The 15,574-nt window shown below is 41.9% G+C and overlaps 1 protein-coding gene across 2 annotated transcripts in view; it reads right to left on the bottom strand.

Annotated features, from left to right (window-relative positions):
* KIAA1755 (KIAA1755 ortholog) overlaps nt 1–15,300 on the bottom strand; it is a 128,508-nt gene extending 113,208 nt beyond the window's left edge. The window contains exons 1-3 of one of the 2 annotated variants that reach the window (XM_069752274.1): nt 15,169–15,300; nt 10,903–12,295; nt 1,875–2,072 (exon numbers count right to left, since the gene is read on the bottom strand). In XM_069752274.1, coding sequence (XP_069608375.1) covers nt 1,875–2,072; nt 10,903–11,695 — 991 coding nt within the window. In that variant the 5' untranslated portion in view covers nt 11,696–12,295; nt 15,169–15,300. Of the gene's footprint in view, nt 1–1,874; nt 2,076–10,902; nt 12,296–15,168 lie in introns of those variants that run through there. The other variant, XM_069752273.1, reaches the window with a different exon arrangement.
* Between the last annotated feature and the right edge of the window lie 274 nt (nt 15,301–15,574).

Below are 15,574 nucleotides of genomic sequence, written 5' to 3'. Positions count from 1 at the left end.
AGTCTCCTCACCTCGACATGCTTAACATGTCACTCTCCGCAAGGAGAAACGATACTTCTTGGATCCCAGTCAGACGCCTCTCAATCAGCCAAACCAGATCTCCGCTTTGCACTGACGAGGGGCAGTACCCCGAAACACAGTGTCTGCAAATTGAGATTCTGGTTTGAAGACAATTTGGACATTAATCCTAGTAATTCTAGATATTTAACCAGTGGAATCTTATGTGCTGCCCCCCAAAAAATTGCTTTGGTGGTACATGCATGGATTTAACAATGTGAACATTTATTTTCAATGTGAGCAGCACGTTGTCTCAGTGGTTAGCATTGCAGCCTTGCAGCTCTGGGGCTCCGGATTCAAATTTCTGCAAGAGCAACAAGGAGTTTGTATGTTTTCCCCGTGTGTACGTAGGTTTCCTTGGCTTTTCAGATGACTGAGTGTGTGATGAAAAATGTCAGCATGCACTCTGTTCCATATCTCTGATAAGATTTGCCCATTCAAACCCATGGAGTGCAAAAAATATATATCAGATTCCATACAGATCACATATAGTGCATCTAAATTTTCTGTATACATTGCAGTTAACCCTGCTGTTCTGTTGGTCAAAAATGACCGACTTTGAACTTCAATATTCTTTAAAATATTCAAGATGCGGCTCTGAAACCCGTGGCCGACCGACCCATCCTCATTTAAGTCAATCAACCACAAGTTTCAGAACCGCATCTTGAACACCCCAAAAAATACCAAAGTTCAAAATAGGTCTCCCCAGACCGAACAGAACAGCAGGGTTAACTTAGGAACTATATTTGGCCTTGTAAAATTTATTAACTGATATATACAAATGAATGCTATGTGGATGAAATATGGACCTACAATATTGACATATGGATGACAAAAAAAGAGAATATGAATGACAAACTGGAGGAGTTTTTCTGTGGATGAAAATTGGAACATTTTTCACACGCTCATCTGAACCTGGCCTTATAAGCGTGCTTTCACATTGCGTATAGAGTCACATTCACTGGTCCTGTTGGGGCATACGTTCGAGCCTCCAGCAAAACGGGATCTGGACGTATGCACCAACGGGGCCATAGACTAAATTCTGCAATGCAGCTAAGCTGTCATAAACAATTTCAACAGAAGTGGTGGACTCAGAGTTTGTGTCTTTGATGGGCACATGATAAGCACGTTATTTTAATGAAATGAATCAGCAAGTACTTATAAAGCTAATATATCTAAGTTCTCCTTCACACATTTTTTGTGCCCATATGTGGTCCGTTTTTAAAGGACCGCAAATATGTACACACACACACCCATTATTTTTCACAAGGACGGTGTGTAAAACCCGCAGACATGTCCTTTTTTCTCACTCACCACGGACGAAATGTGTGCCACACAATTGCCCACTAATAACACACAGATGACATCCAGGAGTCATCACCGTGACACGTACTGGCACCTGGGAAAAGCCGTACAGTTTGCGCTGTTCCCTGCTGCCGGGTGCTGAAGGCAGCTGTCATCATTGTCACATGGTCTCCCTGAGATAAGTGTGACAAGGCGACAATGATGGGATTTTTTTTTCAGCAACCGGTGCGTGTGAATATAGTGTATAAATATATATATTTTTAAATATCATGGGGTCACCTCTAAAAAAAAAGAAAGATGTGCCCAATCATTATTCCCCTGGTGATGTATAGTAGACAATTCAAATACCGTAATACTGTCATACAATGCACAAAAAAATTGCAATAAAGCATCCATATAACACCACCTAGCCACTGCCAAAATAACACCCAGCTAGGGAACTGAAGCCAATACCCTGTGATACAAAATGCCTATATTTCAGGAGGAAGGTAAAAATCAGCAGTTGAACAAACCTGGAAGACAAGCAATTCCAGAATATAGTAACTTGGCACTGAGATCTTGACACTGGATTGGAAGATCAGTAATGGTTTCCCAGGGAATAGATCCTCTTGATGGAGATCCTACAATGGATACCCATAGTCCAGTTTTGGATGGCACTTTTTGGACAGAAGATGTCACTTCAATACCCGAACTCGTATTTGTGACTGATCCTGCTTAAGAGAAAGACAAAATTTTTGTGAAAAAAAAAATCAGAGGACAGAAAGAAATACGTTTAATTCTGGACCCTACTAACCTACATATTCCATTATAAGCTGCAAGACGTCTAAGTTGGGACATTGCTATTAAAAGTATGTGACACTGTGTGAACCCCAATTCCATAGAGGAGCCTGTGGTGTCACTGAAATATGTTGTGCTTTTGAAGAGGGCACATGAGGTCAAAGACTATTTTTGTATTCTGAAGAGTTTGGATTCCTGAAAAAATACACAGAGTTCGTACAGAGCAAGATTGTGATCCTAAGCTCTCGGCGAGAGAGTGAATCCAAGTGAACTACTGCAAGTACAGTGGATGCTTGAGCTATAAGTTATAACTATTGGGAACACTGTAGGCACGGACACTTTTCTCTCTCTGATGACATGGTGCCTATTTTTAATCAGGAGAGATAAACAAATAGCCATAGTGCATTGTATTTTCAGTAAATGCAGTCAATACTTGGTCGGGGCTCCTTTTGCATCAATTACTGCATCAATGCGGCGTGGCATGGAGGCGATCAGCCTGTGGCACTGCTGAGGTGTTATGGAACCCCAGGTTTCTTTGATAGCAGCCTTCAAGTCGTCTGCATTGTTGGGTCTGGGGTCTCTCATCTTCCTCTTGACAATACCCCATAGATTATCTATGGGGTTAAGGTCAGGCGAGTTTGCTGGCTAATCAAGCACAGCGATACTGTTGTTTTTAAACTAGGTATTGGTACATTTGGCAGTGTGGACAGGTGCCAAGTCCTGCTGGAGAATGAAATTTCTATCTCCAAAAAGCTTGTCGTCAGAGGGAAGCATGAAGTGCTCTCAAATATCCTGGTAGATGGCTGCACTGACTTTGGTCTTGATAAAACACAGTGGACCTACACCAGCAGATGACATGGCTCCACAAACCATCACTGATTGTGGAAACTTCACAATAGACCTCAAGCAGCTTGGATTGTGGCCTCTCCACTCTTCCTCCAGACTCTGGGACCTTGATTTCCAAGTGAAATGCAAAATTTGCTTTCATCTGAAAACAACACCTTGGACCACTGATCAACAGTCCAGTTCTTTTACTCCTTGGCCCAGGTAAGACACTTCTGGCATTGTCTATTGGTCATGAGTGGCTTTACAAAAGGAATGCGACACTTGTAGCCCATGTCTGGATATGTCTGTGTGTGGTGGCTCATGAAGCAATGACTCCAGCAGTAGTCCACTCCTTGTCAATATCCCCTAAATTTTTGAATGGCCTTTTCTTAACAAACCTTTCAAGACTGCGGTTATCCCGGTTGCTTTTGCACCTTTTTCTACCACACCTTTTCCTTCCACTCAACTTTCCATTAATATGCTTGGATACAGCACTCTGTGAACAACCAGCTTATTTAGCAATGACCTATTGTGGCTTACCCTCCTTGTGGAGTGTGTCAATAACTTCCTTGTGGACATCTGTCAAGTCAGCAGTCTTCCCCATGATTACTACTGAAACAGACTAAGAGACCTTTAAGCGCATTTGCAGGTGTTTTTTGTTATCTATTCTAATTTATTGAGATAATGACTTCTGGGTTTTCATTGGCTGTAAGCCATAATCGTCAACATTAACAGGAATAAACACATGAAATAGATCACTCTGTTTGTAATGACTATATCCTGTGTAATATATGAGTTTCACTTTTTGTATTGAAGAACTGAAGTAAATTAACTTTTTGATGATATTCTAAATTTGTGAGAAGAACCTGTATAAGCTATGGGAGCAGCGGGAATAAAAATAACAGAAAAACTGGCCACTTTTTGACATAGTGATAAATCCTCTTTAGGTGAAGTCCCTGCAAGAACAACTTTCTTCAGCTCTTGGACATAGTAGATGTAGAAAATTGGTTCAACTTGTGAGAAAATCCCATATTTCACATTCCTACATCTTGGTTAAAGGGACACTGTCACCTGAATTTGGAGGGAACAATCTTCAGCCATGGAGGCGGTGTTTTGGGGTTTTTGATTCACCCTTTCCTTACCCGCTGGCTGCATGCTGGCTGCAATATTGGATTGAAGTTCATTCTCTGTCCTCCATAGTACATGCCTGCACAAGGCAAGATTGTCTTCTGCAGGCGTGTACTATGGAGGACAGAGGATGAACTTCAATCCAATATTGCAGCCAGCATGCAGCCAGCGGGTAAGGAAAGGGTGAATCAAAAACCCCAAAACCCCACCTCCATGGCTGAAGATTGTTCCCTCCAAATTCAGGTGACAGTGTCCCTTTAAATCCTGATGCAACAGGTGTGGATATAACATATCTTATGGATGTTCACGCCACCTCAAGGATCTGCAATATTTGGATAACAGTAGCTTGGTGAGGTGACAAAGAATGACTAGAGAGGGGGCGTACTGTATATGAGGCTCTCCACATTTACTGCATGAGAAAACTTGTGATCTGGGAACTATAGATCACAAGTTTGCTCCGTAGTGAATGAGAACAGCCCCCACATACAGTATGCCCCTCTCCATTCATTGTCACCTCATCAAGCTACTGTTCTCCACATGTGTGCAGATTCCGGAGGTGGTGTGAACATCCATAAGATATTTGTGATATATCCTGTGGTTGCCATAAATGTCTGTGATGGAAATAGCCTTTTAATATGCATTGGCATCCACTGGATATGTGTCCTTTTGACACTTCCCTAACATTTTCCCTGTTCCACAGTATAGGGAATTAATTGAAAACTTTTTTTTTAATAAATTCTTCTTTCAGGATCTTGTGAGGGAAGTGATAGATCTGATTTACCCCTTTGTAGTTTCGACTAATATATGACACTATTTCAAAGCTATTGTGATGAACACGTAACTTCCAAAATAAGGCTTTTAACGGTATACCTTACACAATGTGCAGCAATAATTGGGTCAATATCTCTGTGCACTTTTTCCTTGTTCTTAAATAATCTATATATATATATACAGTAAAACTCAAAATCTGTAGTAGCCGGCTCTATACAAAGCCACAGTTCTTGCCCGAATTGGGTGAAATTTGGCACGCCCCATCTCCACCCACAGGAGCAGAATACTGCGCACGTTACATCTCGATAGCGTCCCCTCGTCATGAGATTGGGGCCCCCGAAGTTAGGCCCTATACATATAAAGGGGAAATGAGAAATCTGTAGTAGCCCGCTCTATACAAATCCACATTTCTATTCGGATTTGGGTGAAATTTGGCACGCCCCCTCTCCACCCACAGGAGCAGAAGACTGTGCACGTTACATCTCGATAGCGTCCCCTCGTCATGAGATTGGGGCCCCCAAAGTTTGGCCCTATACATATAATGGAGAAATGTGAAGGTGAATGTAAAAGTGCTGAGGGGAAAACAACAGTTGTGACTGACAGGGATGGATTATAGTGACGGCGCCAAAGAGTCGCTGCTAAAGGGGCCGCACCACCACACACAACACACAAACACCATACAAACATCACACAGACAGCACACATACACCAACCCACAAGCACAACACCACACAAATGCCACAACACACCACACAAACACCAGACCACTCTAGGCACACACAAAACAAAGACCACCCCACAAATACCACAACATCACCCCATAAATACCACTTGCATACCACACACTTAGATGGATGCACCCTACGCACTTAGGCTACGTTCACATTAGCGTTACGCTAATGTGCGTCGCTGTTGCGTCGGCGACGCAGCGGCGACGCAGCGGCGACGCGCCCCTATGTTTAACATAGGGGACGCGTGCGTTGTTTTGGTGGCGTTTTTCGCCACGTGCGTCGTTTCCGACGCTAGCGTCGGACGCAAGAAAACGCTACATGTAGCATTTTCTGTGCGTCCGATTTTCGTCAAAAACGACGCACGCGACGCTAATGTGAACGTAGACATAGATGAACATTACTGAGCAGCAATATTGGTCCGGCGAAAAATGCCTCATAGTAAGATTGTCATTATTGCTTACTATACAGTGAGCTTTCATCACTGAAGCTACTGAGGTAAAGTGAAAGCTGAGCTCTGATTGGTTGCAATGGGCAATTAGACAAGTCTGCCTGTGAGGCGGTATTCATTACTGAGATGTGAGTGCCTTCAGGTTATAGTAATACTGTGTGAGGGCTGCTCTGTATTTACTATTCATCCTATTACATCTCTTATCAGTGTCAGGTGAATACTAAAGGGTCATAATGCTAAGGACTGTTTTTTTAAAAAGCCTCCCAAAAAACGACCATCTATTCGGTAAGTTCATCCAAAAGCTAAAAAAGCAAAATTGTGTCAAAGAGCTGAGACAAGTGAATAACGTGAATCTCGGCTTGAAAAGAAACGGATGAGACAGGCTAAATGTAGGGCAGCTGAGACATCAGAGCAACGGGAATGTCGTCTTTACAAGAATCGGATAAGGCAGGCTGAAGGAAGGAATATGGAAACATCTGTACAAAAGGATGAACATTGTGAAAATGGCTGCATACCATGTAGGCAACGTGTGCAAAGATGAAGGCAGGCTGATTTGAGTTTGGAAGCATTTCACTACAACCCAATTCAAGGTGCATACATTTTCATTTTTGATAAAAAAAATAGTTAAAAAAATAGTTATAGTTTATACTACATAATACTGTATGTATTGAATATGTAAAATCAATAAAAATGTTGAAATTTAAAAAAAAAGTTGTTGTTCACATCAATGTTACGACAAATTAGTAAAAGGCCAAAATAATAAAAATCTAAAGTGCAATTTTTTTTAACTGTTGCACTCTTAAAATGTCAATTTCAGGGTGACAGTGACACTGAAAATTGTACTTTAGCTACCATAACTAACAATTTTACATATTTTCCACGAGCATTCTGCTAGTACAATATATTCCTCACATGCCATATATTACTTTATAACCAATGAAAATGTCACCCTATATTTGTAACCTGTTCACTAAAGAATGATGTGCCTGTCATGTGAAACCAGAATACCAGTATTACCTCCTGAAATCACAGGTTACAGGTTGCAAATGACTTTTTGATAGACTGTGTGGTTGACCTGCACATTGGGTGAGTGATCACACATAATAAGAGTGATCTACTAAAATGCAATAACTCAAACTCAAACAACGCTGATTGAAATAAATGTCTGTCCGCTGGTAAAGGGTCACTGAAATTTAAGACCTTTTTTCAATCATCAGAATTGGATGTGATTTTATAGAATTGCTTTGGTGGCATTCTAATGGACTAGTTTGTATGACTGCCTCAAAGCTAATAGGATTGTTATTAGTATGCGCTCCTATGTGACCCAATGACATTGGCTCCAGATTGGAAATTCTGGACTTGTTTCTAGTGCTGTATGCAAATGATTCCCATCAGTGGTGTAACTATAGGGGTCATAGCATTTCTACTTTTGACCTGGACCCCATGCCCAAAAGACGTTCTTGTCTGCACCCATTATGAGAGATGATACTTTACCCCTTCTCTTCCTATAAGATTCTCTAAGGCTTAAAAATACTTCTGTAGTGTATTAGAAATTAGTATCCTGAAGATAATGTGAACCTTTTGTCGGAGGAGAGGTCTTCATCTGAAGACCAAGATGTTGTTCAGTTATGGTTCAACACACATCAAACATATATTAAAGGGAATCAGTAATTTCAAGCCCGCTAACTTTCAAATGTGGGAATGCAAGTCTTTGAAATGTAAATCCTTTGACCCCATTGGATATTCTGTTATTTGTTTCTTAAGATATTAGTGTTTTAATTCATATGCAAATGAGGCTTTAAGTGCTCTGGGCATGTCAAAGCACTTATGGAGCCAATGCATCCAGAGATTTTTCCCCTACTCAGAACCAGCCTCTTCAGCTTGATTGATGGCCAACTGTCTGATTTCCTAGCCTGATGCCTGACTTCACACAGGCAATAAGCTATCAATGGAGCTGAAGAGTCTACTGCTGGGAAGGGAAACAAACTAGGGAGGCTGAGTCTCAGGAAGTGCTCTGTCATGTCCAGAGCACTTAACGCATCTGTATCGAAATGCTAATTTCTTTAAAATGTATCAATAAGAGCGGATATAAAGATGTTGATGATTTTATACTTCAAAGAGTTTCATGCCTTCATGCCATATATGTGGTTTGGGCGGGGAGAGGGGTTGAACTTTCTGACAAATTCCGTTAAATGAATGTTGCTGTGCCCCTATGATCCTCTATAATGAAAAACACCAGAGGGTGCAAAGATTGTAGTCCCACACTAAAATCAGAAGAGACCAGTATAAAAAGACCAGTATTACAAATAAAACTTGATACTTTTTTGCATTAAGAACTAGGTGGTCGAGTTATGCCCCTCCACCACTGCTGTATTATAAATTTAAAAAAAATTAAAGCAATTAAGGCTACTTTCACACTTGCGTCGGTACGGGTCCGTCGCTAAGCGTCGGCGCAACGTACCAATGCACGTTGTGAAAATTTGGCACAACGTGGGCAGCGGATGCAGTTTTTTAACGCATCTGCTGCCCATTGTAAAGTCCCGGGAGGAGGGGGCGGAGTTCCGGCCACGCATGCGCGGTAGGAAATGGCAGACCCGATGTACGAAAAAACGTTCCCTTGAACATTTTTTCGTGCCGACGGTCTGCCAAAACCAGACGCATCCAGTGCACAACGGATGCGACGGATGGCCATCCGTCACAATCCGTCGCTAATACAAGTCTATGGGAATATACAGGATCCTGCAAATTATTTTTCAGGATCCTGCATTCTCAAAAAACAACGGATTGTGACGGAAGCTGAAAAACGCAAGTGTGAAAGTAGCCTAAGCCACAGCATATTTTGGTATAAGTGCACTGCATAGGTGTGCATTCACACTGACCATTTCACAAGCAAAACCTAAGATAAAAACAAAATGAGCAAATACTTTGTAGTAAGTAAATAGTAAATGAAAATAACATAGGGGACATAAGTAACATTATTTTGATCCAAAAAAGTAAAATGCATCTAACCACGACAAGGTGTCTTCCAATCGTGATGGTACCTAACCCGATTAGGGTACAATTTGTCGCGGTGGGATGGCTTTTTTTTTACGTTTTTTTTATCAAAACAATGTTAACTAAGCACCCTATGTTATTTAAATGTACTATTACTATTTACTTACTACAAGGTATTTGCTCATTTTGTTTTTATCTCAAGTTCTGATTATAAATAAATACTCAAAAAATAATTCAATCTTAATCGCCATCATACATTCCCTAAAGTATTCATGAACTACATATAACCAAGACAATGCCAGGTATCTACCAGACTAAGGGACTATGTAATGCTAATTTTTATTAGGGAGTCTAAGGCTACGTTCCCATGATGAGCATTTGGGAAGGTGGGGAGCTTTTGATATTGCAGATTTTTTTCACCGTTTCTGCACCTATTAGGTACATTAGGTTCCTTGTGCTTTTTTCATTGCAATTTTGAGCGCATTTTTATTCCGTCTTTGGTGCAGTGGTTCTTGTCTTTGTTGGTATGTCATGTTTTAAATAAAACTGCTGTGTTTTTTATAGTTCCTGGTATTTGCCTTTGACAAGACTTTATTTATACAAGCATAGTCATGTTTGGATTTCCTGCATTTTTACTGCGTTTCCGCAGCAGAAATGTTATAAAAATGCACATGCATTTTTACGTGCAGATTTTACACATCTAATTCTATGGGGGAAATCTGTACATAAAACACAGTCTACACACAAAGGAAATTGACATGTTGCAAATTTCAGACATGTACTGCAGGTCAGTTCACGCTGGGTAAAAAAAAAAAAGGAAAGCATAATGAGCATGAGAGTTGAGCTGCAAGGTACTGTGTTTTATGGGCAGCGAAAGTAAGCAGCATCAAAAGCTCACCAAAAACTAATCATGGGAACTTAACCTAGATGTTTTTGCATTAAATATTCTGTCCTTCAGAATGCTTCCAGGAGAAAATACCTACACAATAGAGCAACTGATGAAACATGCCTACCTTTGAAATGGACTGCCTGTGGGCATGGTGGGTCAAAAAAATTTTGAGCTGTCAGAATCATGTGGTTGACTCATTAGTCATTGATGTATTATTTGAGGACTGAGTGCATGGCAGATCTGCAGCTGTGGTAGCCTTTGTGAATGCAAACACATAGCTGTCAAATGGATGAAAACTTAAAAGCTTTTTAACTATATCTCAAGTATCATGTTGCAAAATCAAACTAAAACCATAATTTTTAGGATCAGCCATTCCTGGCATGTCAAAACTGAGAACTGTACTTAGTTAACTCTCTAAAAGATCTGTAAGTAATGGAGTACTACTTGTATAAAAGGTCCATAAGAACTAGTATTGGACCATACTTTATACTGGGACCTAACTTTTGGATTTTATACTGGCACCCAACTTTGAGTTTTGTCAATGTAGCTCTAGCATCAGAGTAGATCCTGGTTTAGTCCAGCTGGATCTTAAATCCATTACTTAAAATGAGAGAAAAGTCCAAATACAGTACCATCCTTCTTAATAGGCCAATTGTGTTGTGTATCGCAGCTCAAACTCAACCAAGAATGAGATGTGATACCAGATACAGTATGGTACCATGACTGCACGCCCTTTTTCTCGTCCATGAATCATTGATGCTATCAGTATCACTCCAGTACTTGGTCAATATTTGCAACCATGCATCATTATGGGTGTCTACCCTTCCATAGCTTTAGAGGTTGGTTCTGATACTGCAATTCACAAATGATTCACAAATATAGTCACACACATTCACCAAAGGTTAAACTATATTTTGAATGCAGCTAAGTTCAAAAAGGTTTTTTACTATAAAACACTCTCATGCACTTACTGATACCTTTTCCAGAGAACTTAGCCCGGCTAAGTCTAGGAGAACAGACCGCAGATACCCTTCTCCAAGTTCCACCATACTGATTTGAGCTGCTATCTATGGCAAGGCCATCTCCTGATGATGAAGAGCCACGCTGTCCTTTTAGGAAGGAGAATCTGTGCACAAGGGACGGAGAAGAAGAGTCTGTTCCAGGTGAAGAAGTCACTTTTTGATTTCTTGAAGCACCTGGAACTTGTATGTCTCCAGATTTTGAGTCATTTTTTCCAAGGAAAAGCCATGAAGATGTTTGATTTTGAGGTTTACGACGTGAACAAATGGGGCTTTCTAAGGCAGCAAATGTGCTGGACCTAGTAACTGTCTCTTCCAAAATCCCAGCCATTGGTGCTGAGATGAACTTAATTGGATTCTTAAGAGCAGCAAGGTATGACTGTCGAAAACGACACTTTGTTTCCTTGACATTCAAATCTTTATTGAGCTTTCTCCTAAGGCATGGGGTGCACACCCCGTCCTCACTGGTCTGAGTTCTCCCACACACCCACTTATTATTAGCAACACTTGAAATAGGATCTCTGTTGACTTTTGTAACCCTCGTACAATCCCCCATTTCCTGGTGGCAAGAATTGGATAGTTTATTTTCTGCAGTGACAGCAGTTTCTAAAAGGTCTACATAGTCTCCTTCCAGATCTTTGTCTGCTGTATCATCCAATTGTGGTGTCATGAGATCGCTGGTCTGACCTCCAAGTTCCTCAAGCTCTGAAAAGTCTATAAAGGAATATAAGGTTTTGTTCAGCGTGGACATTCGAGTCACATCAATCCCAACTTTGTTTTGTATTTCCAAGAAAGTATGACATGATCTTCCATCTACTCTTCACCTTATATGTTGATATGAGGTTTCCAGTAGTTGCTGGTGATGATCCCAGAGATGGGATAATGTAGACAACATAATTTTAAATATGTGTAAATTTAAAATTGTCTTTCAGGTCAATTTTATTTTATTTGGTGATTGCCAAATTTCGCTTTCAAATCAATTTTGGTATGTTTCTTTACAGATTTCCAGTTTTCACCAGTTCACCAGTATCTCCAGGAATGTGTCCACACAAGGCAGTCAACAACTTCAATTAAATGAGCTCTCTGCATGAATGGAAAAATCCTTGTCACTCTTTAAATGTCAGTGTACTAATGAACAGCCTGATCCTGTCATGGCTTAACATCCTCAAGCAACTCCCAAGAAGATGGGGCAGAGTCAGTGTTCCAGTGCATGTCTCCACTTATGAGTCCATATGGGGAGCAGCCATGCTGTGGCCACCAAGCACTCAGCATGGAGGCTGCAATTAAACAGTACATTAAGCAGCCTTGTAATCACTCTGTAACGAAGCAACACGACCAGCTTCCAAGAGACCTGCACGAGGAATAGAAATTGAATTAGGAATATGGTTTATGGACATAGGATGTGTGCAAATACAAGGGAATAAAGCAAAGGCCAGGATAAACAATTGTGCAGGCAACAACCCTTGCCGTATGTTTACACTTTCCTGTGTGCCTTGTCCTATTTTTCATGGTGAGACAAAAATAAATGTTTGTTTAGTGGGAGTTCACTGGCATTTATCCACCTAAAGAAAGATGAATAGAGCAGACTACTAAGTGCATGCAGCCAAGATATTTACACATCATGATTCCCTAGGACCTGGCATGAAAAAGACAATCACAATGATCGCTACTGTGCGTAAAGGGGAACATTTTCATTTCCATGAGTAGGAATTTATTTCCTTATATTTGTAAGCTCCCACATATAATAGTGCTGTATGCAGAATATGTTCCATTATAAAGGTTTTTTGGATCTCTGGGTTTTTATGAAGAACGGTGTATGACCTGTACCTTACTGCGGAGGAGGGCACCAAGGACACTGATGGCCTTGACACTCAGAGCTTGCACTTGTTTTTGCCTGAAAAGACGCAGTTATCTTTAGGCAATCTCGGGCCCCCGTGCGGGACCCAAGAGGTAAGGTGCCCACTTCTACCTAGAAAGCAGGTGGAATTGTACATTATGATAAGCTATTGGACTGCAAAGTGCCCATATAATGTTTTTATGCATAGGTCCGTTTCTGTCTGTGTCGGCCAGTGGGGTGGACGATCTTGGTAAAGAACTTTAAACATTAAATATTCCTCCATTTTGAAGGTTAGAAAGGATTTTTAATAAGAGGCAAATTTCAAACTCACATATTTTTACAAGCGCTTTGCAATTTTACTCATTTAAAGGGAATCTGTCACCAGGTTATTGTTACCCCATCTGTGTGTAGCCTGATGTAGAGACAGAAACCCCAGCTTACAGTGATATGTCATTAACTACTTGATGCAGTTTTGATCAAATTACTGTTTTATCTGCTGCAGATATATCAGTTCTCTTATTGCTGATTATGCATAACCCCGCCCACATTACTGATTGGCTGCTTTCAGCCCATGTACAATGTACACAGAAAGTTGCCAATCAGTAGCGGGAGGTGGGGTAAAGGCCCCGTCACACATAGCGAGATCGCTAGCGAGATCGCTGCTGAGTCAAGTTTTGTGACGCAACAGCGATCTCAGTAGCGATCTCGCTATGTGTGACACGTACCAGCGATCAGGCCCCTGCTGTGAGATCGCTGGCCGTGTCGGAATGGCCTGGGCCATTTTTTGATCGTTGAGGTCCCGCTGACATCGCTGAATCGGCGTGTGTGACGCCGATTCAGCGATGTCTTCGCTGGTAACCAGGGTAAACATCGGGTTACTAAGCGCAGGGCCGCGCTTAGTAACCCGATGTTTACCCTGGTTACCATCGTTAAAGTAAAAAAAACAAACGCTACATACTTACCTACCGCTGTCTGTCCCCGGCGCTGGGCTTCTCTGCTCTGGCTGTGAGCACAGCGGCCGGAAAGCAGAGCGGTGACGTCACCGCTGTGCTCTGCTTTCCGGCTGCCTGCCGCTCACAGCCAGAGCAGAGAAGCAGAGCGCCGGGGACAGACAGCGGTAGGTAAGTATGTAGCGTTTGTTTTTTTTACTTTAACGATGGTAACCAGGGTAAACATCGGGTTACTAAGCGCGGCCCTGCGCTTAGTAACCCGATGTTTACCCTGGTTACCGGGGACCTCGGGATCGTTGGTCGCTGGAGAGCTGTCTATGTGACAGCTCGCCAGCGACCAAACAGCGACGCTGCAGCGATCCGGATCGTTGTCGGTATCGCTGCAGCGTCGCTAAAGTGTGACGGTACCTTAATACAGAGCTCATGAATATGCTTGACTACCTGGCAGCAGGTTTACTAGTCCTCCTGATGATAATCTCCTGCTGGTAACACAGTGATTTTATCAAAACTACAACAAGCAGCCGAGTAAGTAAAACATGGTTATAACCAGGATCTCTGTCTCTACATCATGAAGCTCTCAGATTAGGTGGCAAAAACCTGGTGACAGATTCCCTTTAAGAATCTGAGACAATTCCTTCAAGTGGAGGAGGTTGTGAAATAAAACGATGCACATGGCACTATTTAGCCCGTCTTCAATGTATCATGCTGATTTAATAAGACGCCAATAAACCTATTAGTATATATTTGCCTTATGGGAGGAAGCCAACCGAAAAAATACAGACTACTAATAGATGTTGCCCCAACGTGTAACAGCACCAGGCACTGAGGTACTTAGGGAAAATAAAGGGAATGTGACTGAGGCTTACGTTTTTGGTGTAATAAAGGCAATAAAGTGAATAACCAGACGACAAGCAGCATAATATTAGTACCTGAATAGCATAGTAACATAGTAACATAGTTATTAAGGTTGAAGGAAGACTTTAAGTCCATCTAGTTCAACCCATAGCCTAACCTAACATGCCCTAGCGGACTGTTTGTGATATTGATAGACTTAGTTGGATCACTTCATTTAGGCGGTCCGGAGATGTGGAATAGTTCTATAGGAATCTGATCCATACGGGTTACCGTACTCACACAAAATTGTCCCCCCAGCAAGTTCAGCAATGCTATATGTCTGACTAACCGCCCCGTATAGACTCCTCTGTAGTCACAGGTGCTTTGTACAAGGCTGCCTTGTAAGAGGAGCCCTATTCTCTGGCTCCCCATTATGGCTGACAATGCAGCCAAGTGCATTCTGGGAAAGCAGTCGCGAAGTGCAAGATAATCTACACAAAAAGGAAAAAGTGAAGCTTACTGGAAAGCCATTGTACATGTGGTGATGAGCGACAGCACACGTCACCAGTCTGCACCTAATGAAGCATAATAAGTACATAATACCTTCCAGTGATGGACGCCTGCAGGAGTCGCCTACAAAACTTCTGGCTTGCACTTCTCAGGAGGGGCTGCCAGCTCCAACTTGCTTCTTACACACCTCCAGTCACCAAGCTGATCCTGCCACAAAAAAAAAGGGGACAAAACCCCGGCACCTACAGTCAAGCAAGCCTCCCCTTGAAGGACCCCCTCCCTGTGCCTTCCATTGATGTGATTGGAGGGCTGTGTTCCGAATTTAGCTGCACCAAAGACAGAGGAATGTGGAGACAGAGCTTGGTGTCAGGCTGTCAGACTTTAATAGAAGCCCCCTCCCTTCCCCCACAGCTTGCTGGCACTGATCACAAGCTAACAGTTGTATCAACAGTCACCTGCTGGGACTTGTACCCATTTACACACCCTGAGATTACAGTAG

Source organism: Ranitomeya imitator, chromosome 2 (genome assembly GCF_032444005.1).
Source record: "Ranitomeya imitator isolate aRanImi1 chromosome 2, aRanImi1.pri, whole genome shotgun sequence".
NCBI classification, from domain to species: domain Eukaryota; kingdom Metazoa; phylum Chordata; class Amphibia; order Anura; family Dendrobatidae; genus Ranitomeya; species Ranitomeya imitator.
The sequence above is the reverse complement of the archived record's forward strand: the minus strand, read 5'-3'. Positions and strand labels throughout refer to the sequence as shown.